General features: G+C 37.7%; 1 protein-coding gene across 1 annotated transcript in view; it reads left to right on the top strand.

Moving 5' to 3' along the window:
• The window catches only part of LOC123538351 (uncharacterized), a 144,536-nt gene that overhangs the window by 101,984 nt on the left and 16,330 nt on the right, over window positions 1-26,222 (top strand). Inside the window, exons 11-14 of the mRNA XM_053529687.1 lie at window positions 8,901-8,987; window positions 15,229-16,415; window positions 16,771-16,837; window positions 17,619-17,719. Of these exons, the coding sequence (XP_053385662.1) occupies window positions 8,901-8,987; window positions 15,229-16,415; window positions 16,771-16,837; window positions 17,619-17,719 (1,442 nt within the window). The remainder of the gene's footprint in view (window positions 1-8,900; window positions 8,988-15,228; window positions 16,416-16,770; window positions 16,838-17,618; window positions 17,720-26,222) is intronic.

Below are 26,222 nucleotides of genomic sequence, written 5' to 3'. Positions count from 1 at the left end.
AAATTTGATTCCATAAAACATGTCCAGCACAGGTGGTGATAAACTTCTAATAAATTTGATTCCATAAAACATGTCCAGGATAGGCGGTGATAAACTTCTAATAAATTTGATTCCATAAAACATGTCCAGCACAGGTGGTGATAAACTTCTAATTTTGATTCCATAAAACATGTTCAGCACAGGTGGTGATAAACTTCTAATAAATTTGATTCCATAAAACATGTCCAGGATAGGCGGTGATAAACTTCTAATAAATTTGATTCCATAAAACATGTCCAGCACAGGTGGTGATAAACTTCATATTTTGATTCCATAAAACATGTCCAGCACAGGTGGTGATAAACTTCTAATTTTGATTCCATAAAACATGTCCAGCACAGGCGGTGATAAACTTCTAATAAATTTGATTCCATAAAACATGGCCAGGATAGGTAGGGATTTATACTTACAGTCAAACTTGCTTGGGAGACCATATCTATCAAGAGAAAATATTTTCCGTTCCTTTTCATGTTGTCAAAGAACAAACTTTTTTAAGGGACCAGTAATGTTTGGTTAAAAGACCAGTATTTGCTCTTCTCTAAGAATGGTCTATTAATGTTTATATAGAAAATTTAACAACCAGTAAGTCTGAAACTTGCTCTAGTGGATTCTTCATAATTCCTGTGCATATTTTGTCAACAACTTCCTCTTTTCTTATCTTGATATGGATGTTTTTTTCCATTTGGGTAAAAAGCCATTTATCAAAATAAACTTGCCAAATTCGCCTCCTGCCAAGAGGCAATAATTGCCTTTAATATGAGATAAAACACGTGTGATAATAATCTACTTAATAAAATGTCACCTAAAAGACCATTTTCAAAAATTTATTACACAAAAAAAAATCCTAAACATTTGATATCAGGAAACACTTGATCATCAATGCCCCATGTTATTGGGTCTTCCTGGCTTAGTGGCTTAGTCACTTAGGGAATTTAATTTTATATATTGAGTCAGATCCCCAATATTTAAGATTGTATTCTTTTAAACATTTTGTCAGATGCCTTATATATTCTACAAGGAAGAGTCTCCTTGGCCAAATGGTTAAAACTGGGCATTAAATTCAGATCACTTGATTACACCTCCATCCTGTGTTTGAAACCCTGCAAAGGATGTGAAATTATTTCATGTGAGGAACCCATCCAGCTGGCTTACAGTTAGTCAATGGTTCTATCCACCAGGGTCCCATCAGTGACTTAAATAGTGCTTGAATGGGCTTGGGTCTTCACCATGTTGATGTAGCTTAAAACCTAACCACGAAAAGTCATTTCAACAAGTTGTCTATGACAGACAACTAACTAATCTAGAGAGGAAAATGAATATGCCAGATGTATAAGGTCATACATTTTTATGCACAGAATTTGTCAAAAAAACGTGGGCGAACTAGTGTTTATCATTTATTGTGGCTGCATAATATAAGTACTGTAGAAATGTAAAGGGTTGGATATTAAATACCAACAACATAATTATTATGAATCTTGGCAATAAGGTGCATGATAAGGTCATTTTAATATGTTCACAGATTGAAATATATGTTACTGTATTAGATAACATTTCCTAATGTACAATCATTAACCCTTACCCTGCTAAATTTCTATAATGAACTTGCCCATCTTTCAATTTGGACAGTACCATTAACTGTTAAGGGGTGCTTACCAAAAAGGTACTGACTGAATGGCGAACAGTGCAGATCTTGAACAGACTGCACAAATGTGCAGGCTGATCATGATCTACATCAGTCGCAAAGGCAGAATCAAGCGTGTCCAGCATGATAAAGGTTAAATGCACTTCAATTTTGCCATAAGACTGCAGAAAACTATAGAAAGAAATAGCTTTATTCCTTATTTATCTGGAAATGTTGTGATAGACCAATTTGTTTTATGTCATTTATCACTTTGAGTATATTATTGCTCAAATGATGTGGGGATATAAATCAGCTGTTTTATCATATATGAAAAAGAAAGTTATGTAAATCACCAGTAAGTCTGGCTTGGCTATAAGTCGGGGACATTCTATTTAATTTAGAAGATATGCTTGAAACATTCAACATTTGCCAGTGCGGCAAGTTATAAGTCATCATACACATTGATGTATTGTGAAAAGAAAATTAGGACTTCAACTAATATGAAAATATATTTTCCAAGTGTTAGATGATATACACATGGAGATAATGACAGATAGGCTTGAGATATTTGGTACCAGGGTATTATGGCATAAAAGTTTAGTTGATTAGTTTTGACCTTATTTAGTGTTATCATATGTAGTTAACTACAGTGTTATTGCATTGTAAATATACCTAGAACCTGAATGCACAAGATATAAGATTATGCTAATAATGAGTGCATCATGCTTGTATAATTGTCCGTTATAAAAATAGTACATGCATGCTACAGTACACTGTAAAGCCTAAACGATCAGTATTAAATTTTTATGCCCCCTTTCGAAGAAAGAGGGATATATTGTTTTGCAGATGTCGATCGATCGGTTGGTCGGTCTGACTGTCGGTCGGAATGTAGACAAGTCCGTTTCCGGATGATAACTCAAGAATGCTTGGACCTAGGATCATGAAAGTTGATAGGGAGGTTGGTCATCACAAGCATATGACCCCTATTGATTTTGAGATCAGTATGTCAAAGGTCAAGGTCACAGTGATCCGGAACAGTTAAATGGTTTCCGGATGATAACTCATAAACGCTCGGGCCTAGGATCATGAAAATTGATAGTGAAGTTAATCATCACAAGCAGATGACCCTATTGATTTTGAGATCAGTATGTCAAAGGTCAAGATCACAGTGACCCTGAAAAGTTAAACGGTTTCCGGATGATAACTCAAGAATGCTTGGGCCTAGGATCATGAAAGTTGATAGGGAAGTTGGCCATGACCAGCAGATGACCCCTCTTGATTTTGAGATCAGTATGTCAAAGGTTAAGGTCACAGTGACCCGGAACAGTTAAACGGTTTCCGGATGATAACTCGAGAACACTTGGGTTTAGGATCATTAAAGTTAATAGGGTGGTTGGTCATGACCAGCAGATGACCCGTATTGATTTTGAGGTCAGTAGGTCAAAGGTCAAGGTCACAGTGACCCGGAACAGTTCAGCTGTTTCTGGATGATAACTCAAGAATGCTTGGGACTAGGATCATGAAAGTTGATAGGGAGGTTGGTCATCACATGTCCCTTATTGATTTTGAGATCAGTAGGTCAAAGGTCAAGGTCACAGTGACCAGGAACAATAAAACAGTTTTCGGACGATAACTCAAGAACTCTGGGCCTAGGATCAGGAAGATTTATAGGGAGGTTGGTCATTACCAGCAGATGACCCGTAATGATTTTGAAATCGTTAGGACAAAGGTCAAGGTTAAAGTGACCCGGAACGGTTAAACTGTTTCCAGACGATTACTTGAGAACGTTTGGGCCTAGGATCACAAAACTTGATAGGGAGATTGGTTATGACCAGTAGATGACCCCTATATTTTTAGGTCAGTAGACCAGAGGTCAAGGTCACTTTGACCCAGAACAGTTAAACCCTTTCAGGACGGTAGCTTGAGAACATTTGGGCCTAGGATCGCAATACTTAATAGAGAGATTGATCATGACAAGCAGATGACCCCTCTTAATTTTGAGGTCAATAGGTCAAAGGTCAAGGTCACATTGAACCAGAACAGTAGAATCTTTGTTTACAGTGAGCAAATAATTCTGTTCCTTGTGCAATTACTGAATGCATCAAGGGGGGCATTTCGTGTTCTACAAGCTCTTGTACTGATACAGTTTCACCCAAATATAAAGACCTGAAGTATGGGAGAGCCTAAACTTGGTCTGGCTTTTGTTTTGCAAAGAGAAAGTCTTTTATTCAAAGGTTAAAATGCACTGTGATTCTTCGGATTGGTAATGAAACTATAGGTTCTTAGGGACAGGTGGTCTTTGTTCACACAGGGTTCGCACAGGCCTTGAAAAGTCCTTGAATTCGATGGTAGTCCTTGAAAAATCCTTGAAAATGACAAAACCCCTAAAAAACCTGGAAAAGTACTTGAATTTTGAAAAAAACTCCTTGAATTTGACCTTTCACTCCTTGAAAATATTCTTTCCGTAACTTTGCTTTGCAAAAAGAATTTAAGGCTTAAAATAAATCGGAGAAAATGAAAATAAATTCGTGAAATTGCAGGATCGGGTCACTCGTATGCTATTATAGTGGTCTACGGCCACACTTTATCGATATTTACAGAGTGCTATTTCTACTTTATCACCGTTTGCCTGTTTCCGTTTCCGTTTAAAAAAGTACGGGGAATGATAACTCGCAATTTTTAGCTATTTGCGAGTGTTTCCAGTGAATTAAAATGAGTAAGAAAAATAAACATGTTTACTCAAGTAAGCGGGAGACAAAAGACGAATATAAACAGTGGCTGAAGCCCTATAGAGCAGACAGAACAAAGTGTATTTGTACGTCGTGTGACAAAATTTTGAGGTATCATTAGTAGGAGTGTGCTAAAAAATCACAAGAATAGTGATAAACCTCAGCAAAATAGTGAATTACATCAATCTAATAATCGAATTAGGTCATTTTCAAAGGTGTGACAAGTGATGGTTGTTTTATTTTTGCATTACATAATAAAAGTTTTTCAGATTAGGTCGTGGTTTTGAAAAAAAATAGTGCTTGAAAAATTGTAAAAAGTCCTTGAAAAGTCCTTGAAAAGTACTTGAATTTTGTCTCTGATATTCTGTATGAACCATGTTCACAGGTGGCCATTAATACATGTTTGACTGTATCTGGGTTCTTATAAAATGAAAAATAGCAACAGGTGTTGTGCATTTATTAATTTTAAATTCTCTGAAGAGTTTGACATTAGGTCTTTATTTAACATTCTAAAAGTTTTATAATTATGTCTGAAAAGTATTGATACTCATGCAGTGATAAATCACTTATGAAAGTGTATATGCTCATGCAGTGATAAATCACTTATGAAAGTGTATATGCTCATGCAGTGATAAACCACTTATGAAAGTGTATATGCTCATGCAGTGATAAATCACTTATGAAAGTGTATATACTTATGCAGTGATAAATCATTTATGAAAGTGTATGTAATTTAATATTATATTGTGTCACATGAGATAATATTTATTGTAGTATTGCACTATGTATTGTAGTGTTGAATTATGAACTACATTCAAACCTGTATAGATAGGTTGTACATTGGCTTGTCAAAAAGTGGTCTTTCTATTTAGGATTAAACACACTGAAAGTTTTTGAATAGGAAATGAAACTAGTGGTATTCAAAGCGAGATGGTCTTCAATACAGTGTTGACAGTATTCATTTTCTTAAGGAATGGGTAAAATAACAAAACTTGTTACCCTAGCATTCTATAGTCAAATTAAACATGAATTAAGCAGCCATTGGGAGTGCCACAGTTTGGCTTAAGGCAGGTGGCTGTTTCAATCTGACTAAAGTACTTGATCTTCTAAACGAAGATCTGAGAACGACCCATTCACATTCGTCTTCTGTATATTTTGGATTTCCAGTATTGCTATTTTTATTTTAACCAATCAAACGATTTGTTCTAATGTCAAAGAGTAAGAAAAATGTGCAGTCATACCAGGTTTCGAACCCGGGACCCCTCGCTTACAAAGTAAGTAGCCTACCGACTGAGCTAATCAGCTACTAGTCACATTGTGACATAAGAATTGTAAATATCAAAAGTCAAGGCTACAGGTAGATTTGCGAGATATTGTAAGTTAAGTTCTGATTGGCTAGCGAAAGGGTCGCCAGAACGAGGCTATGAATAGGTCGTTCTCAGATCCTATGCGTAGCGTAATAGGAGATGTACTTTAGTCAGATTGGTGGCTGTTTAAGATGAGTTGAAGTGACACAAAAAACTAAATTTGAAATTAAAGTTAACTGCCTGGCAGCTGAAAGCAAGTTGATGTTTAATACAGGTGGCAGCTAACACGGGTTCAACTGTATGCACAGACAGACCTATACTAAAAGCCACCTCTGGATAAAGGCCAAAACTATATTACCTCTTTCCAAATGTTGCCATTTTCTCATCCTGTTTTATCTATACAAAGAGTACATGAATGTATACCTGTTGAAAGGAGTTCCTGTTAACAAAGACCACATGGGTGGCCTAGTTAATGGACAGGTTTGACTGTATACAATTGGTTTGAACCAGTGGCAGAAACGTGGTTTTATTTAAACTTTATAAACGTTGTAATTTCTATAGTTTAATTTCTTGTTAAGCATTCTGTTAAGATTTTGTTTTGGAAATGTTCATAGTTTATTGTATGCTTAAGTATGCATGGTTGTTATATAATCTTGTTTTATCATTTATTGGTACTCTTCATTTACATAACAGTATAACCTCAAAAAAGCAAACTCTTCTTGAAAAATGTGTTTGTTGTACATGGGTTTTTAGCTCGACTATTCATAGAATAGTGAGCTATTGCACTCGACCATGCGTCGGCATCCGCGTCCGCGTCGGCGTCCGCATCCGCGTCCCGATTTTGGTTAAGGTTTTGTATGTAAGCTGGTATCTCAGTAACCACTTGTGGGAATGGATTGAAACTTCACACACTTATTCACTGTGACAAACTGACTTACATTGCACAGGTTCCATAACTCTATTTTGCTTTTTACAAAATTATGCCCCTTTTTCGACTTAGAAATTTTTGGTTAAGGTTTTGTATGTAAGCTGGTAACTCAGTAACCACCTGTGGGAATGGATTGAAACTTCACACACTTATTCACTGTGATGAACTGATCTACATTGCACAGGTTCCATAACTCTATTTTGCTTTTTTACAAAATTATGCCCCTTTTTCGACTTAGAAATTTTTGGTTAAGGTTTTGTATGTAAGCTGGTATCTCAGTACTTACTAATGGGAATGGATTGAAACTTCACATACTTGTTCACTATCATGATCTGACATGCACTAAGCAAGTCCCATAACTCTACTCTCTTTTTTTTCAAAATTATGCCCCTTTTTCGACTTAGCAGTTTTTTGTTAAATTTTTGTATGTAATCTGATATCTCAGTATCCACTAATTGGAATGGATTGAAACTTCACACACTTGTTCACTGTCATGATCTAACATGCACTGTGAAGGTCCCATAACTCTACTTGGCATTTTTACAAAATTATGCCCCTTTGACTTAGCAGTTTTTTGTTAAGTTTTTGTATGTAAGCTGGTATCTCAGTATCCACAAATTGGAAAGGATTGAAACTTCACACACTTGTTCACTGTCATGATATGACATGCAGTACAGAGGTTCAATACCTCTACTTTGCATTTTACAAAATTATGCCCCTTTTTCAACTTTTGTATTCATTCAATTGACAAGGCTGTTGAATAGTCGAGCGTTGCTGTCCTCCGACAGCTCTTGTTAATTTACTAAGAATTCTATGTTTTGGGAAGGAAAATACTGGTCTTTGTAGAAAGGTGTTTGCTCCAGGGTGTCATTAAGAGAGGTTATACTGTAGGTGTCTTTTTAGAGAGGTGTCAGTTATGGAGGTTTTACTGTATCAAATATTGTACTCCATTTATTATGTTAGGCCAGGGAAAAATCCCTTTTTCATCTTGGGGTAAAATGATTTACAGGGCTCTATAATGCCTTTTTACAACAATATTTGCATGAAATTAGATATAAAGAAAATGGAAAAGAAAAAAAAAAGCTACTTATCTACCTCATTTTTGTGTGGTGAGGATGGGGGTAAAGTAACACTAAAACAGGTATTTTTCTTTCTGGCCTTACAGAATGTTAGAAAATGAAATGTGTTTTATATTTGTTAATAAATAATGCTGCATATATAATTATGTGGACTGTACAGTACAAAGATGATTGCTATTGTTCTTGAAATGAATTTCAAAGATGTAGATTTTATTTAAAGATATTTTACTACTGAAAAGAACTTTTATGACTTATTTTTGTTTGACTGGGTTTACTATCATTTTTCAAGATTTCGTTTAAGTAGTGCTCGCTTAGCTCAGTAGGGAGAGCGTTGGTCTACTGATCGTGGGGTCACGAGTTTGATCCCCATGCAGGGCTTATGTTCTCCATGACGATTTGATAAAAGACATTGTGTCTTCAATCATTCGTCCTCCACCTCTGATTCATGTGGGGAAGTTGGCAGTTACTTGCGGTGAACAGGTTTGTACTGGTACAGAATCCAGGAACACTGGTTAGGTTGACTGCCTGCCGTTACATGACTGAAATACTGTTGAAAAACGGCGATAAACTCAAAACAAAAAAAAAAAAACAAAACAACAAAAAAGTAGTGCTAGTAAGTTACCCTTACCATGAACTGGTGTTGACTTTTTCTCTGCAAGTAGCTGGAAGCTTCTCCATATGACTCAGAGGTGTAGGAGAAATGACATCAGACACATGATTGTTCTCTATGAAGAGCAGCCACAAAGTCAGAAACTAAAACACAGTAAGGCAGAAATTTCTAGTGAAATCTAAAGGGCAGGCTCCCTGGAATGTTTGTATTACAGTTTATTTCTCCAAAAAAAAAAGTCCCCACAGAGGCAAATGAGCCGTGCCATTAGAAAACCAACATAGTGGGTTTGCGACCAGCATGGATCCAGACCAGCCTGTGCATCCGCGCAGTCTGGTCAGGATCCATGCTGTTCGCTAACAGTTTCTCCAATTCCAATAGGCTTTAAAAGCGAACAGTATGGATCCTGACTAGACTGCGCAGATGCGCAGGCTGGTCTGGATCCATGCTGGTCACAAACCCACTATGCTGGTTTTCCCATGGCACGGCTCAAATGTCTTTTTTGTGTCTCATTAGAGATACATCATTGAAAATTATTTTATAGCATAAAATTATGTTGTCATTAAGTTGTTTTTATATCTGTTTTGCAGGTACAATGCAGAGACCAACATTTAGTACAGTGGCCAATGGCATGAAGTTTATCCGTGGAGCATCCATGCAGGCACCCCCGTCTCCAGGTAACCTAGTCTATTGTACCCATTCATTGGTCAGCCTATAATGTGAGTTCCAATATTGTAGCCCCATCTCCAGGTAACCTAGTCTGTTGTACCCATTCATTAGCCTATAATGTGAGTCTCGATATTGTAGCACCATCTCAAGGTAACGGAGCCTTTTGTTCAACTGTCAGTCTTAGCCTGTTACATTCATCAGTTTGTCAGTTTATAAAGTAAGTGTTTAGTCCTTCCCACCCCCCACCCCCCAGCAACCCCCGTCTCCAGGTAACAAAACCTAATATTATAATCATCCATAAGTCAGCCTGTAAAGCAAGTCTTTCATGTTAGGACTCCTTACAGCTGGTTTACAGAAGGTAGGCGGTTCTATCCAGGTGCCCACCTATGACTAAATAATGCCCAGAGTGGTGGTGCCTGTGGTCTTCTGCCATCAGAAGCTAGAAAGTTGTCTTATGACCTATACTTTGTGTCAGTGCAACCTTAAACCCAACAAAAAAAATAATTTCCATGCCGTCAATCCCATTTCTAGGTAACATTACTTATTATACTCGTCCAAAAGTCAGCCTATGAAGGAAGTCTCCATGCAGAAGCCCCCATCTCGTGAGGTAAAGTAGCAAAAATTCTCAACCACAAGTCCTCAGAGAACACCTCACCAGATATTTAAAGCTAGTCTCCTGATTTGAAGTGTTATTCATACTTACAGACATTGCTGATTATCTCACCTGAATCGGCTACTTGTATAAATGGATGGTCTGGTGTTTTGGTCGTCATCATCTATTGTACATAATTTTGCTATTGACTCACTAGAGGTCACAGATATGGCGAAATCTTAATAACATTTGGTCAGAAGGTTTACCTCAACAAAACCTGAGTCATCTATAATAAAAAGCTAGACCACTCAGTCAAATTTAGGAAAATTGTCTTTAACATTCCAGAAGCAACTGTTCAGAAAAGTTGTATAATATGAAAGCTATATATAAGACATCTAAGGTAAAAGACTAGATCAGTAGATTATAACATAGAAATAATGTTGTTAACATTCTAGAGGCCTCATGTATGGGCGGCGATTACCGCCAAAATGAGTAAATATACACTTAATTACACAAAGCAGTTTCAATATGCATTAGACGGCATCAAGTTATAATAAATCATTTCATTTTACACTGCACGTACTCATGTTGTGTTAAACGTCTTCACATTGAGCTGCATGGTATCATGTTTTGTTGGATGATTTCATAGTATGGTGCATCGCAACAAGTTTTTCAATGCATCGTTCCATGTTTAAATAGATGGAATGAAGTTTTGCATTAAATGGTTTCAAAATACAATGCGTTGAATGCAAGTATATTGAATGGGATGGAGTTTTAGACTAGACGGTGTTGAAATGCACCGCACTGACTTACTTGTTTATGAATGGATTGTATATTTACTAATTTTGGCGGTTACCGCCACCCATACTCGTGCATTTTCTGCTTAATTGTCAGAATGTTAGTCTACATTGTATATAAATTTTAGGTCAAGTTCCAAATAGGGTCATCTTAGTTAAAAACTAGGTCACTAGGTCAGATCTTATAAAAACCTTGTGAACATTGTAGAGGCTACATTTTCTACCTGTTCTAAATGAAACTTGGTCAGAATGTTTATCTTTATATCATTTAGGCCAAGTTGACTTGATCATCTAAGGCCAAAAACTAGGTTACTATGTCAAATTTTAGAAAAACATCATCATTTTAAAAGGATATACTGATACTGAGGATTAATGTTTTTTACCTTCAGTTGACAGTCGTACTTACAGTGCAAAACCCCACCCACCCCCTCACTCCACAAAAAATGTTAGGGTGGCACTTAAATTTTCCCTTGTCTGTCTGAATTTGTGTTGTGCATATCGCAAAAAGTATTTGACTTAGAGTCATAACATAATAGGAGTGTTACTTGGCATGTGAAGTTAGTCAATAGACTAGAGTTATTATGTCTCCCCCAGGAGACATATTGTTTTTGCCCTGTCCATCCATCAGTCCTTCCTTCCGTCCGTCTGTCCGTCCGAGCGTCCTTCCGTCCTACGTCACACTTCATTTCCGAGCAATAACTGGAGAACCATTTGACCTAGAACCTTCAAACTTCATAGGGTTGTAGGGCTGCTGGAGTAGACGACCCCTATTGTTTTTTGGGTCACTCCATCAAAGGTCAAAGTCACAGGGGCCTGAAAGGTCAAGGTCACAGGGGCCTGAACATTGAAAACCATTTCTGATCAATAACTAGAGAACCACTTGACCCAGAATGTTGAAACTTCATAGGATGATTGGTCATGAAGAGTAGATGACCCCTATTGATTTTGGGGTCACTTTTTCAAAGGTCAAGGTCACAGGGGCTTGAACATTGAAAACCATTTCCAATCAATAACTAGAGAACCACGTGACCCAGAATGTTGAAACTTAATAGGATGATTGATCATAAAGAGTAGATGACCCTTATTGATTATGGGATCACTCTGTCAAAGGTCAAGGTCACAGGGGCCTTAACATTGAAAAACATTTCTGATCAATAACTAGAGAACCACTTGACCCAGAATGTTGAAACTTCATAGGATGATTGTACATGCAAAGTAGATGACCCCTATCGATTTTGGGGTCACTCCATTAAAGGTCAAGGTCACAGGGGCCTGAACAGTGAAAATCATTTCCGGTCAGTAACTTGAGAACCACTTGACCCAGAGTGTTGAAACTTAAAAGGATGATTGGCCATAAAGAGTAGATGACCCCTAATGATTTTGGGGTCACTCTGTGAAAGGTCAAGGTCACAGGGGCCCGAACATTGAAAACCATTTCCGGTCAGTAACTTGAGAACCACTTGACCAAGAATGATGAAACTTCGTAGGATGATTGGTCATGCAGAGTAGATGAACCCTAACAATTTTAGGGTCACTCTGTTAAAGGTCAAGGCCACAGGGACCTGAACATGGAAAACCATTTCCAATCAATAACTTGAGAACCTCTCGATCCAGAATGTTGAAACTTCATAGGATGATTGTTCATGCAGAGTTAATGACCCGTATTGTTTTTGGGGTCACTTCCTTAAAGGTCAAGGTCACAGGGGCCTGAACATTGATAACCAGTTCTGATCAATAACTTGAGAACCACTTGACCCAGAATGTTGAAACTTCATAGGATGATTGAACATGCAGAGTAGATGACCCCTATTGATTTTGGGGTCAGTCTATTAAAGATCAAGGTCACAGTGGCCTGTTCATGTAAAATCATTTTTTGGAAATAACTTGAGAACCACTTGACCTACAATGTTGAAACTTAATAGGATGATTGGACATGCAGAGTAGATGACCCCTATTTATTTTGAGGTCACTTGATCTGATTGATTGATTTGAGGTCAAGGTCACAGGAGCCTGAACAGTGACTTGAGAACCACTAGGCCACGAGTGTTGAAATTTAGCGGGATGACTGGACATGCCAAGTAGATGATCCCTATTGCAGCCAACCATTAGTGTCTCTTTGACTTTCGCTCCTGACCCCTATTGACTTCTTGCCTATAGGACTTTGCATTGGGGGAGATATGCGCTTTTTTACAAAAGCATTTTCTAGTTGACCTTGACATTCAAAATTAGACAAAAAGGGCTTAGAAATTTATTTTGCATATGTCTCAGAAAGTATTTGATAGAGTCATGAAACATTTTAGGATTGTGAAGTTGTGCACCAATGGTTTTGTTTGGGATTTTACTCAGTAAGACCAGTTTTATGACCCTTGTGACAGTAACAAATTTACATAAAATGCCCAAACGTTTGTGTCACTGGTATCTCAATAAGTATTTTACCTAGAGTTATTACAGTTTAACATGTTGAGCTTTTGTGACCAGTCAATGTCCGTCTTTTGTCGTCTGTCGTGCTGTGTCAGTTGTCTGTCAACATTTTCTAAAAAATCGTCTTCTTCAAAACCACTGGGCAGAAGTACACCAAACTTCACAGGAATGATCCTTGGATGGTCCCCTTTCAAAATTGTTCAAAGAATCTCATTCCATGCAGAACTCTGGTTGCCATGGCAACCGAAACGAAAAACTTTAAAAATCTTCTTGTCCAAAACCGCAGGGCGTAGAGCCATGATATTTAGCATGTGACATCATCTTATAGTCCTCTATCAAGATTGTTCAAATTGTGCCCCTGGGCTGAAAAGAAGCCCCGTCCCGTGAGTCACAAATTTTACATAGACTTACATAGTAAAGAACTTTAAAAATCTTCTTGTCTAAAATCACATGACCTAGGCCTTTGATATTTTGTATGTAGCATTGCCTTGTGGTCCTCTACCAAAATTGTTCAAATTATACCCCTGGGGTGAAAAGAGGCCCTGCCCCGGGGGGGTCTCATGTTTCACATAGACTTACATAGGAAACAAAAATTTTAAAAATCTTCTTGCCTGAAACTGCAAGGCCTAGGCTTTTGATATTTTAAGTATGTTGCCTTTCCTAGTGTTTTTCTACCAAAATTGTTCAAATTACGTCCCTAGGGTGAAAAGAGGCCCTGCCCAGGGGGTACCAAGTTTAACATAGACTTATATAGGAAAAAAATTAAAGATCTTCTTGTCTGAAAGTTCAAGGCCTAGGCATTTGATATTTAGTGTGTAACATTGCCAGGTGGATCTTTTGCTATATGCAGGATTGTAGTCAGAATGTTAATGACAGTGGTGTGTTAATTGTTTATAAACATCTGAAAATTTCTTTTGATTATGAACTTTATCTCGATTTGTTGCCCAAGTATCAAAGAATTCTTTTAACTAGAATGAGAGTGTCTGCTCACAGGCTTAGAATTGAAACAGGTAGACACCGACAAAATAGAATTGAAAGGAATGAAAGACTGTGCCAGATGTGTTCTAGTGGAGATTTGGAAGATGAATTGCATTTTATTTTGACCTGCTCAAGATATAGACACATATTATGCCGTCCAAGTATGCTTAAACTGTTACAGTTGTTAAATTCTAAAGATGAAAATGTGTTGTCAAAACTTGCGTGTTATATAAACTGTGCTCAAAAGATTCGGGAAAATTATCTTAGACAGTGATATTACTTCTCAATATTCCATAGTGAACGTATGAAGAAAATAGTATTATGTTAATTACCCTCTGATAGACTATGTTAACCAAATTACATACTCTTTGTATATACAAATGTTATTTACTGTTATATAATTATGATCTTGACATTTTGTGTGTATGTTTATATGGATGATAAACTATGTTTAAGTCCAAAATTTAATGAAATATTGTCTATATTGTCTATATTTAACAATTTTTTTCAAATTATGCCCCTGGGGTGAAAAGAGGCCCCGCCCCAGGGGTCACTTGTTATAATTATGAGTTACATAAGAAAAAATACTTAAAAAATTATCAGGTCATATTTCCTAGACTGTTTAATTATAATTACCTGATGACCCAAGAGATTAGGGATCACTTGACTGTGATCTTGACCTACTGACCTACTTTCTTGTTTTTTAAGATACAGCCTTGAAATTTGGATGACGTGTACAGTTTTGCACACCAATCTTAAAACTGTCTTTCACTGACCATGAATGTGACCTACTGACCTACTTTCTAATATTTTAGCATCAGTTTGTCATTTGAAACATGTGGCTCATATTACTCAGGTGAGCGATTCAGGGTTATCATGACCCTCTTGTTTTGGATTTAACTGCACCCCCACTCACATCCCATTCCAACCTATCAAAAACTTGCTCAGTTTCTTCTATTTTGTGTTACTTGATCAGCTGTACTTGATAATGTTTTATAGTATTCATGCACCCACCCACAATGACTCGCACCCTAACTCAAGGTACCATTGATGTTTATTAAGTCTTGTATTGTCAGCAAGTTACATATAGGGGCCTCTGTGGCCGAGTGACTTCAAATCACTTGCCCCTCATGGATGTGGGTTCTAACCTCACCCAGGCCGTTGAATTCTTCATGTGAGAAAGCCATCCAGCTGGTTTACGGAAGGTCAGTGGTTCTTAGCCCAGGTGCCCACTCGTGATGCCATTATGCACAGAGGGGCATCTGGGGTCTTCCTTCACCAATAAAGCTGAAAATCGCCATATGACCTGTAATTGTGGCAGTGCAACATTAAACCCAATAAAAAAAGTTAAATATAACCATATTATGACACGAAATGGGGGCAACAGTGACCTACAAGCACAGCTAGATCTAATTATAAATGAATTTGAAGAGGTATTAATAATGGAATTACTATTTTCAGATGAAGAGACAAAAATGGTCAGTTCAATACCAAGCATATTGGATCTCCCAAACAGGAAGGCCTTAGCACGACAAGGATTCTACGGCAGGGAATTCACTGCTGAAGAACCGAAGACAGATTCAAAGTCTTTGAAACGTACAATGTCGGCGGCAGAAAAACGTAAACAATTTTATCACAGCGTTAAAAGTAGGAGTAACTGGTCTCTTACTGATGAGTCCGAGGAAGGGTCTGCCACAGAGCAGCATGATATGACTGCTTCTATCGATAGTTGGGACCGGGGACTTGTTCTTAAAAGCTTCAGTGATAGGTTTAGTTCAGAATCGTCTTTGGAAAGTTCCGATTCATATTCTAATGATCGTTACCAATTGCAAAGACAACATTCGATCAGTAACCTTAGAAAAAATTATGAAGAAACTATTATGAAAAGCATGGATGGGGAATATCCTGTGTTTAATGAGGATACCGGTACATTGCCAGATGGTAGAAAATTATCATTAGGTGACTTACGCAAGCAGCAGGTCGATAGACTTATGTTGTCTGTTGAAGACGATGGAGATTATACTGCTAAGAATAGAACTCCAAGTTTACGTGACAAAGATCCACGATCAGCTCTCATTATTGCTCAGAAATCTACTCAGTCAACAATTACTGGGTCCCCTCTGACTCCTAATGACGTGAAATTTTCTTTCGAGCAGAATTTGGATGATGGGGAGGAAGAATTTGATTTTAAATCAGCTGAAAGACCTAGAAAATTGTCTCAGCAGAATAAACAGACTGTAAGTATAATTGTTGAGGAGGAAATCAGTCCTCAGGAAAGTATTCAGACAAGGGAGGTAAATCAGAGACCTAATTCAAATGAGTTAACTTCCTTGACTATGGGTGTAAGATCTGATTCTTGTACTACGTTAGTGCCACAGGACAGTAATATTGACTCAGATGGAGATCTGACCCCGCGGGCGGGTGATGTGATTCATGGAGATGCTTTATCAGAATCTGCAAGCTCCTCGGCAACTATGAGCACTGTAATTCATGATCAGCTAGATGCTCAGCTAACTGATCAGGAAGAAATGTCAAGGACACATGAAGGAAAGTTAGATGCTGACATGATAAGGTCAAGGTCACCAGATGCTAAAAATAGCCTAAAGCCTACACAGATTCCACCACAGGAATCATTTGAACTTGAGGAGGTAATTATGATGCTACTTTCAAAACAAAATGAATTGAATGATGTTGATGATGATGATGATGATGATAATGACGATAATTATTAAGAATAGTAATTAGCTTTTTAGACAGTAACAGAGTAAGAATACATATAATTATTTCCAATATTCGCGGCAATATAGTTTAACCTTGATCAGCAATTAAATGAACAATAAGATATTAAGACATTCAAACTCATTTAAATATATTAGTTTATACTTATCAGAGTTTTTGTCTAGTCTACCATATTGAGTTACTTTGATACTTTGGAAATATAAGGAAAATCATGATACATTAATTTTGTCATTTAGTTATAAAATATTTATTTTATTGCTATAGATATCAAGTGCGGATAATGCCTTTGAAGACTGGAATGGGAACATCAGTAAACCTGTAGTAAGGAGAGGTAAGCCAGATTGTACAGTTCTGAACTTGTAAAACTGGCAGACATATAAAGCTGTGTAAGGTTTACAGAATAAAAGTCAGGAGTTTGGTTAGTCTGAAACACTACTTATTACAATAACAGAGTTACTTTTCTAAACAAATTTATTTATTCATGACTGTAAGGATCATCCATACTACTTGTGTGAGCTATTTAAACATGTAGTTCAGTAAGTATAAGGATCACCCAGTTAGCTAAGTATACTATAATTGAGAGGAACAATGTTTGATCCTTTGATGGAGCATATATTTTGATCTCTAGGATGATTTGACAGGAGGCAGTTTGTTCATTTTGTTCATACATGTGGGCAGCATCCTGTGGAGACCAAGACAGAACTAGTTTAGGATCCAGGAACTCTGGCTAAGTAGACTGATTGCTGTTATATGACTGAATATCTGTTAAAATCAAATGAGCCGTGCCATGACAAAACCAACATAGTGGGTTTGCGACCAGCATGGATCCAGACCAGCCTGCGCATCTGCGCAGTCTGGTCAGGCTCCATGCTGTTCGCTTTTAAAGCCTATTGGAATTGGAGAAACTGTTAGCGAACAGCATGGATCCTGACCAGACTGCGCGGATGCGCAGGCTGGTCTGGATCCATGCTGGTCGCAAAGCCACTATGTTGGTTTTCTCATGGCGTGGCTCAAATTAGCAGACAAAACCATTGGCTTGTATCAATTCTGACTTTCCAGCTGATAGACACAAAGGTCATCTGACTATATCAGGTTATTTGATTGTTTTACAGGTACTATAGAGAAGTCGGCCAGCACACATTCTGACAGTTCAGGCTTTGCTGATCTTGACACTGTAGGGGAGACTACTCAATCAAGCATAGATGTATCTGGGGTAAATATTACAATTATACTCACTAGAGTTATGTTTTCCTACTTGATCTGATCTCATATTTTATGCCTATTGTTAATATAAGCATTAAGTTAGCTCAAAATTAAACTGCACTACGTCTGATGCAGGAAGCGAGAATGGTATTTGCATGAAGAAATTGTTGAAGCACCCTGTTTGCTTTGCACCAGTAAATCTAAGATTAGCACTGAAAATTGTGAATTTAGTTCCTGTTTATCTCTGTTTAAGCATATGAGCCGTGCCATGAGAAAATCAACATAGTGGCTTTGCGACCAGCATGGATCCAGACCAGCCTGTGCATCTGCGCAGTCTGGTTAGGATCCATCCTGTTGGCTTTCAAACCCTATTGCAATTAGAGAAACCATTAGGGAACAGCATGGATCCTGACCAGACTGCGTGGATGTGCAGGCTGGTCTGGATCCATGCTTGTCGCAAAGCCACTATGTTGGTTTTCTCATGGCGTGACTCATATTGTCAAACTGTTTTTAGCTCACCTGAGCACAAAGTGCTCAAAGGTGAGCTTTTGTGATCGCCCTGTGTCCGTCGTCCATCCGTACGTCGTCGTCGTCAACAATTTGACTGTTAACACTCTAGAGGTCACAATTTTGGCCCAATCTTAATGAAACTTGGTCAGAATGTAACTCTCAATTAAATCTTGGATGAGTTCGATATTGAGTCATCTGGGTCAAAAACTAGGTTACCAGGTCAAATCAAAGGAAAAGATTGTAAACACTCTAGAGGTCACAATTTTGGCCCAATCTTAATGAAACTTGGTCAGAATGTTACCCTCAATAAAATCTTGGACGAGTTCGATATTGGGTTATCTGGGATAAAAAACTAGGTCACCAGGTCAGATCAAAAGAAAAGCTTGTTAACACTGTAGAGGCCACATTTATGACTATATCTTCATGAAACCTGGTCAGAATGTTTATCTTGATGATCTCAAGGTCCAGTTTGAATCTGGGTCATGTAGGGTCAAAAACTAGGTCACCAGGTCAAATCAAAGGAAAAGCTAGTTAACACTGTAGAGGCCACATTTATGACCATATCTTAATGAAATTTGGTCAGAATGTTAATCTTGATGATTTATAGGTCCTGTTCAAGTCTGGGTCAGTTGGGTTCAAAAACTAGGTCACTAGGTCAAATCAAAAGGAAAGCTTGTTAACACTTTAGAGGCCACATTTATGACTGTATCTTCATGAAACTTAGTCAGAATGTTAATCTTGATGTTCTTTAGGTCAAGTTCAAATCTGGGTCATATGGGGTCCAAAACTAGGTCACCGGGTCAAATCAAGGAAAAACTAGTGAAATGCCACATTTATGACCATATCTTAATGAAACTTAGTCAGAATGTTAATCTTGATGATTTATAGTTCATGTTCAAATCTAGGTCAGGAGGGGTAAAAACTAGGTCACTAGGTCAAATCAAAGGAAACGCTTGTTAACACTGTAGAGGCCACATCTATGACTGTTTCTTCATGAAACTTGGTCAGAATGTTAATCATAATGATCTTGTGGTCAAGTTCGAATCTGGGTCATGAGGGGTCAAAATCTAGGTCACCAGGTCAGATCAAAGGAAAAGCTTGTTAACAGTCTAGAGGCCATATTTGCGACTGTAACTTCATGAAACTTAGTCAGAATGTTAATCTTGATGATCGTTAGGTCAAGAGCAAATCTGGGTCATGTGGGTAAAAAACTAGGTCACCAGGTCAAATCAAAGGACAAGCTAGTTATCACTTTTAAGGCCAATAGGTCAGGTGAGCGATACAGGGCCTTCATGGCCCTCATGTTATCTTTAGTTGTGTAGTGCAGTTAATAATTAATTTGCAAAATTTTGACTTAAATAAAGTCTTAAACGTAAGCAAGTGTTTACAGTATATAATTTAATGATACAAAATCTTGTGAAAGTTATAAATTTACTTGTCAGTTTTAAAGGCAAGCATTATTTAAAGTCACATACAATCAGTAGACATCCTAAGCTACAAAGCTGTTGTATGACCAGCATGATAGTCTGTAATAGATACTTACTTGGGCTCAGTGCTTGGGCTTTTTCTTGTTCCTGGTAGAATGCTTTAAATACTGAGAGCTTAGGAAGGGAGGTACCAGTAACATTTTTCAAGACTTTGGTATAACGTGGCCAGGGATAAAAACGTCTGATTTTATTAATAGCGAAACTTGTTATATGTAAATGGTTATGGTTTTGAACAGCAAAATAAGGTTTTATAGGTGTCTTAATGTTTGGCCTCCATGGTCAAGTGGTTAAAGGCGCTGACTTGAATCACTTGCCCCTCACAACTGTTGGTTTGAAACCTTGCATGGGGTGTAGGATTTTTTCATGTGAGGAAGCCATCCAGCTGGCTTATGGAAGGTCCATGGTTCTACCCAGGTGCCACCCCATGCCTGAAAAAATGCCCAGAAGGGCACATTGTGTCTTACTCCATGAAAAGCTGGAAAGTCGGATTGTGTTGGTATAACGTTTAACTCGACAACAACAAAAAAGTAGGTGTTTAACCCATAGCCTGCTGGCGGCAAGTGATTCTACCTTTGCGACCAGTGCAGACCAAGATCAGCCTGCACATTCGTGCAGTCTGATCATGGTCTGCACTGTTCGCTATTCAGTCAGAAATTTTCAGTGAACACCCCCTCGAATAATAAATGGTATTGCCCAGAATGAATGATGGACCAGTCCATTTTAGAAATTTAGCAGGCTAAGGGTTAATGTAATGAACATGAACATCATTGTTTTAAATTTTGTCTTGCAACTTAATTAAATACATGATAAAAATCTGGCATTGAAGACATGTACCCATGCAAGTAGGAAATCTCCACCTTTCAATTGTATCTCAAGATTTCATTCAGGAAATATACAGATAAGATACTCAGAATTTAAATTGTGAGAGTGAATAGGCTTTGCTTTGCTAGATGAATATGGAAAAGCTTTTGACATAGTCTGTAATGTCATTATTCCAGTTCAACATTAATTTTGTTCTCAGGGAAGTTAAGGTTAACTTTGCTTGGGTACTATGTAAGGAAGTTAGTTGTTCCTTCGGGAGAAATTAGTTTCCTTTGAGAACTTGTTCAAGTTGAGAAATTGGACTGTTACTCAGCAGGTCCTTATTACATACTGAAAAAAAAAAAACTCTCATTATTTATTTATGAGTTGAAATATAATGATATTTTATATAAATAATATATATTCAGAATCTAATGAATATAATCACCAAAGCCACAGTATACCAAGTTCAGAAGTGTTGTATTTTTAGTTCGACTAGTTGCAGAATATTGCACTTATCTGTTCATCTGCCTTTGTTGATGTCAGCTTTGACTTCTGCATCCCAGTTTGGTTAAGGTTTTGAATGTAAGCTGGTATCTCAGTGCCCAATTATGGAAATTGTTTGAAACTTCACAGACCTGTTCACTGCGATGATCTGACATGCACTGCACAGTTTCCATAATTCTCATTTTTGCATTATTATGAAGTTATGTCCCTTTTTGACTTAAGCGGTTTTTGTATGTAAGCTAGTATCCCTTGCAAGAATAGATTGAAACTTTACACACTTATTCCCTTTGATGAACTGACATGCAGTGCACAGGTTCCATAGCTGTGCTTTTTTTTTTTCACAAAATTTTACCCCTTTTTTTCGTTTTTTGTGATCAGTCAATTGTTTTTTGTAACAAGGTTTTGAAAAGCTGAGCATTGCTGTCTTTTTAATACAGTGCACCAAAATTTGTTATAAATTTTAAAAGAATATAAATACATAGTATGCCAGTATTTTGTTAATGAAAGTTGCCATACAAGTAACACACACAAATTTGTTGAGCCAAGTACCACAAACATAAATAAAAGTTATATTAAATTTACTAATTTTATTTGTAGTTTTGTGTATTGTTATATGCGTAAGTAAAATTTTGTGTTGCAATTTGGATCTAACATGCAAGATTTTAAATAAATTAAAGTGTTATGTTTTGAGTGATCTTACTAAAATTTTTTTACAGAAATGCTTTTAAGAGTGACCAATCATTTAATAGTGTGGTATGTCCTAAATAGTTGATGAAACTAACTGTAATATTGTAGCGTCACAAACTTTTAATGTTAATACTAATATTGTAACAAGGTCATAGGTCAAGTTATAGCCATTTGAGGAAGAGGTCAAGTTAATAGCCATGTAGGAAATGGGTCAAAGTTATAGCTATGTAGGGAAGAGGCCAAGGTTATAACATGTAGGGAAGAGGTCAAGGTTATAACCATGAAGGGAAGAGGTCAATGTTATAACCATAAAAGGAAAAGGTCAAGGTTGTAACCATGTAGGGAAGAGGTCAATGTTATTACCTTTAAAGGAAGAGGTCAAGGTTATAACCATGTAGGGAAGAGGTCAATGTTATAACCATGTAGGGAAGAGGTCGAGGTTATAACCATGTAGGGAAGAGGTCAATGTTATAACCATAAAAGGAACAGGTCAAGGTTATAACCATGTAGGGAAGAGGTCAATGTTATTACCATTAAAGGAACAGGTCAAGGTTATAACCATGTAGGGAAGAGGTCAATGTTATAACCATGTAGGGAAGAGGTCGAGGTAATAACCATGTAGGGAAGAGGTCGAGGTTATAACCATGTAGGGAAGAGGTCAAGGTTATTACCATTAAAGGAAGAGGTCAAGGTTATAACCATGTAGGGAAGAGTTCAAGGTTATAACCATGTAGGGAAGTGTTCAAGGTTATAACCATTAAAGGAAAAGGTCATTGTTACAGTCATATAGGGGAGAGGTTAAGGTTATAGCTCTATGTGAAAGAGGTATGTGTTGAATCTGTGTGAAGGAGGTCAAGATTATATTCTGGGCCATAAATGAAAGAGGTCAAGGTTATAACTATGAATACAGGAAGTCAGTGTTATGTTGAAGAGGTTATAGTTACAATTCTGTAAACAGGTTACCTGTGTCGTAACCCTATATGGAGGCAGTCAAGGATATTCCCATATAACTCAAAGGTCATGGTTAAGTTGTGGAGACCAGTGAGATAATGGCTCTCTAAGTTCGTTCTGCTTTGTCAAAGGTCACCTGTCTGTAGAGGTCAGAGGTCAGGGAAAGTATAGTGTAAAGAAGATTTGTGGCCTATCTAATTAAATAACATGGTTTGTCAGCTGGCACACACTCTCTGTAGATTTTAATAAAATAATGATGGCCCATCACTTCTGCGTAAGAGCATAATATTATTTCCTTTTAGAACTTATGGGGAGACAGGACTGCAGGGAGACAAAAGATCTATTTTCAAAGTTATTTAAGTCAGAGAGGCTTTTATGTTGAAAACCATTTTGTGCAAGCTTGGATAGATATGATTTCTTATGAAATATTTGAAATTTTTTTTTCACTAACTTTATTTACTTATTTCACCTAATACTCTGTAAAAAACTTCACATTTAGATATGATTTAACTTTTCTGATAGTATATATTGTTCTATTGTTTAATATATATTGTTCTATTGTTTAATGCTTTTATACGCCAGTTTGAAAAACGGGATGTATTATGGAAACGCCCCTGGCGGGCGGGCGGCGTCCACAGACTTTGTCCGGAGCATATCTTCTACATGCATGAAGTGATTTTGATGAAACTTGGCACAGTTTTTGACCCTCATGAGACGGAGTGTCATGCGCAAGAACCAGTTCCCTAGGTCTAAGGTCAAAGTCACACTTAGAGGTCAAAGGTCAAATTCAAGAATGACTTTGTCTGGAGCATATCTTCTTCATGCATAGAGGGATTTTGATGAAAGTTGGCAGCATTGTTCATCATCATGAGAAGGAGTGTCTTGCGCAAGAACCAGGTCCCTAGGTCTAAGGTCAAGGTCACACTTAGAGGTCAAAGGATACAAGAATGAAAACCTTGTCCGGAGCATTTCTTCTTCATGCAAAGAGGGATTTTGATATAACTTGGCACAAAATAACTTGGCACAAATGTTCACCACCATGAGGCGGAGTGTCATGCGCAAGAACCAGGTCTCTAGGTCTTAAGGTCAAGGTCACACTTAGAGGTCAAAGGATACAAGAATGAAAACCTTGTCCGGAGCATTTCTTCTTCATGCATAGAGGGATTTTGATATAACTTGGCACAAATGTTCACCACCACGAGACGTAGTGTCATGCGCAAGAACCAGATCCCTAGGTCTAAGGTCAAGGTCACACTTAGAGGCCAAAGGTCAGATACAAGAATGACTTTGTCCAAAGCATTTCTTCTTCATGCATGGAGGGATTTTGATGTAACTTGACACAATTATACACCATCATGAGACGAAGTGTCATGCGCAGTTCCCTTCTTTAGAATTACTTCCCTTTGTTATTACTATAAATGGCTTATATTGTAACTTTTTCATTACTAGTCGTAGGGAAAAATCGAGACCACTTTTCTGTAGTACAACATGCATGCTACATCCAATTTTCTGGTGTATTTTGACCGGTCCCTACCTGGTAAAGATTTTTGTGAGGACTTACAATTTTTTTTTTGATTTTTTTTTTTTTTTTTTTTTTTCTTTTTTTAAGATTTACTTCCCTTAGTTGTTACTATAAATAACTTATATTGTAACTTTTTTATAATTGACCATAGGGAAAAACCAAGACCACTTTTCTGTGGTAAACATAGATGTTACTTTCCAATTTTAGGTGTATTTTAAGGTATCTCTACCTGGTAAGGAATTTTTTTGTGGACTTAGAAAAACAAAACACTTACAGTTATTACTAAACAACCACAAAGTTAAAATTCCATTTGCAAATACAGGTGCTAGAGTAAAGAAATTTGCTGTGACGGGCGTTACATATTGTGACATTCTTGCACTCTTGTTTACTCATATGCAGTTGAATTACTTTCATGCAGACATGATGTTATCCAAAAAAGACATAATGACTGTTTTTCTACTTCTCATATTAAGTTTTGTAGTGCAAGATTATTTTTATAACTGAAAATGCTTTACTTGAAACTGTGTAAACCACTGGTTCCTTTACAGCTTATTTCTCAACATAGAATATATTTATTATGTCTCCGCCAGGAGACATATTGTTTTTGCCCTCTCCGTCCGTCCGTACGTACATCACACTTCATTTCCGAGCAATAACTGGAGAACCATTTGACCTAGAACCTTCAAACTTCATAGGTTGCAGGGCTGCTGGAGTAGACGACCCCTGTTGTTTTTGGGGTCACTCCGTCAAAGGTCAAGGTCACAGGGGCCTGAACATTGAAAACCATTTCCGATCAATAACTAGAGAACCACTTGACCCAGAATGTTGAAACTTCATAGGATGATTGGCCATGAAGAGTAGATGACCCCCTATTGATTTTGGGGTCACTCCGTCAAAGGTCAAGGTCACAGGGGCCTGAACATGGAAAACCATTTCCGATCAATAACTAGAGAACCACTTGACCCAGAATGTTGAAACTTCATAGGATGATTGGCCATGAAGAGTAGATGACCCCTATTGATTTTGGGGTCACTCCGTCAAAGGTCAAGGTCACAGGGGCCTGAACATTGAAAACCATTTCCGATCAATAACTAGAGAACCACTTGACCCAGAATGTTGAAACTTCATAGGATGATTGGTCATGAAGAGTAGATGACCCCTATTGATTTTGGGGTCACTCCGTCAAAGGTCAAGGTCACAGGGGCCTGAACATTGAAAACCATTTCCGATCAATAACTAGAGAACCACTCGACCCAGAATGTTGAAACTTCATAGGATGATTGGTCATGAAGAGTAAATGACCCCTATTGATTTTGGGGTCACTCCGTCAAAGGTCAAGGTCACAGGGGCCTGAACATTGAAAACCATTTCCGATCAATAACTAGAGAACCACTTGACCCAGAATGTTGAAACTTTATAGAATGATTGGCCAAGAAGAGTAGATGACCCCTATTGATTTTGGGGTCACTCCATCAAAGGCCAAGGTCACAGGGGCCTGAACATGGAAAACCATTTCCGATCAATAACTAGAGAACCACTTGACCCAGAATGTTGAAACTTCATAGGATGATTGTGCATGCAAAGTAGATGACCTCTATCGATTTTGGGGTCACTCCATTAAAGGTCAAGGTCACAGGGACCTGAACATTGAAAACCATTTCAGGTCAGTAACTTGAGAACCACTTGACCCAAAATGTTGAAACTTAATAGGATGATTGGTCATGCAGAGTAGATGACCCCTAAGGATTTTGGGGTCACTCTGTGAAAGGTCAAGGTCACAGGGGCCTGAACATTGAAAACCATTTCCGGTCAGTAACTTGAGAACCACTTGACCCAGAATGTTGAAACTTCATAGGATGATTGGTCATGCAGAGTAGATGACCCCTAACGAATTTAGGGTCACTCTGTTAAAGGTCAAGGCCACAGGGACCTGAACATGGAAAACCATTTCCAATCAATAACTTGAGAACCTCTCGTCCCAGAATGTTGAAACTTCATAGGATGATTGTTCATGCAGAGTCAATGACCCCTATTGTTTTTGGGGTGAC

The sequence above is a fragment of the Mercenaria mercenaria genome, chromosome 18 (assembly GCF_021730395.1).
Source record: "Mercenaria mercenaria strain notata chromosome 18, MADL_Memer_1, whole genome shotgun sequence".
Taxonomy (NCBI): domain Eukaryota; kingdom Metazoa; phylum Mollusca; class Bivalvia; order Venerida; family Veneridae; genus Mercenaria; species Mercenaria mercenaria.
The sequence above is the reverse complement of the archived record's forward strand: the minus strand, read 5'-3'. Positions and strand labels throughout refer to the sequence as shown.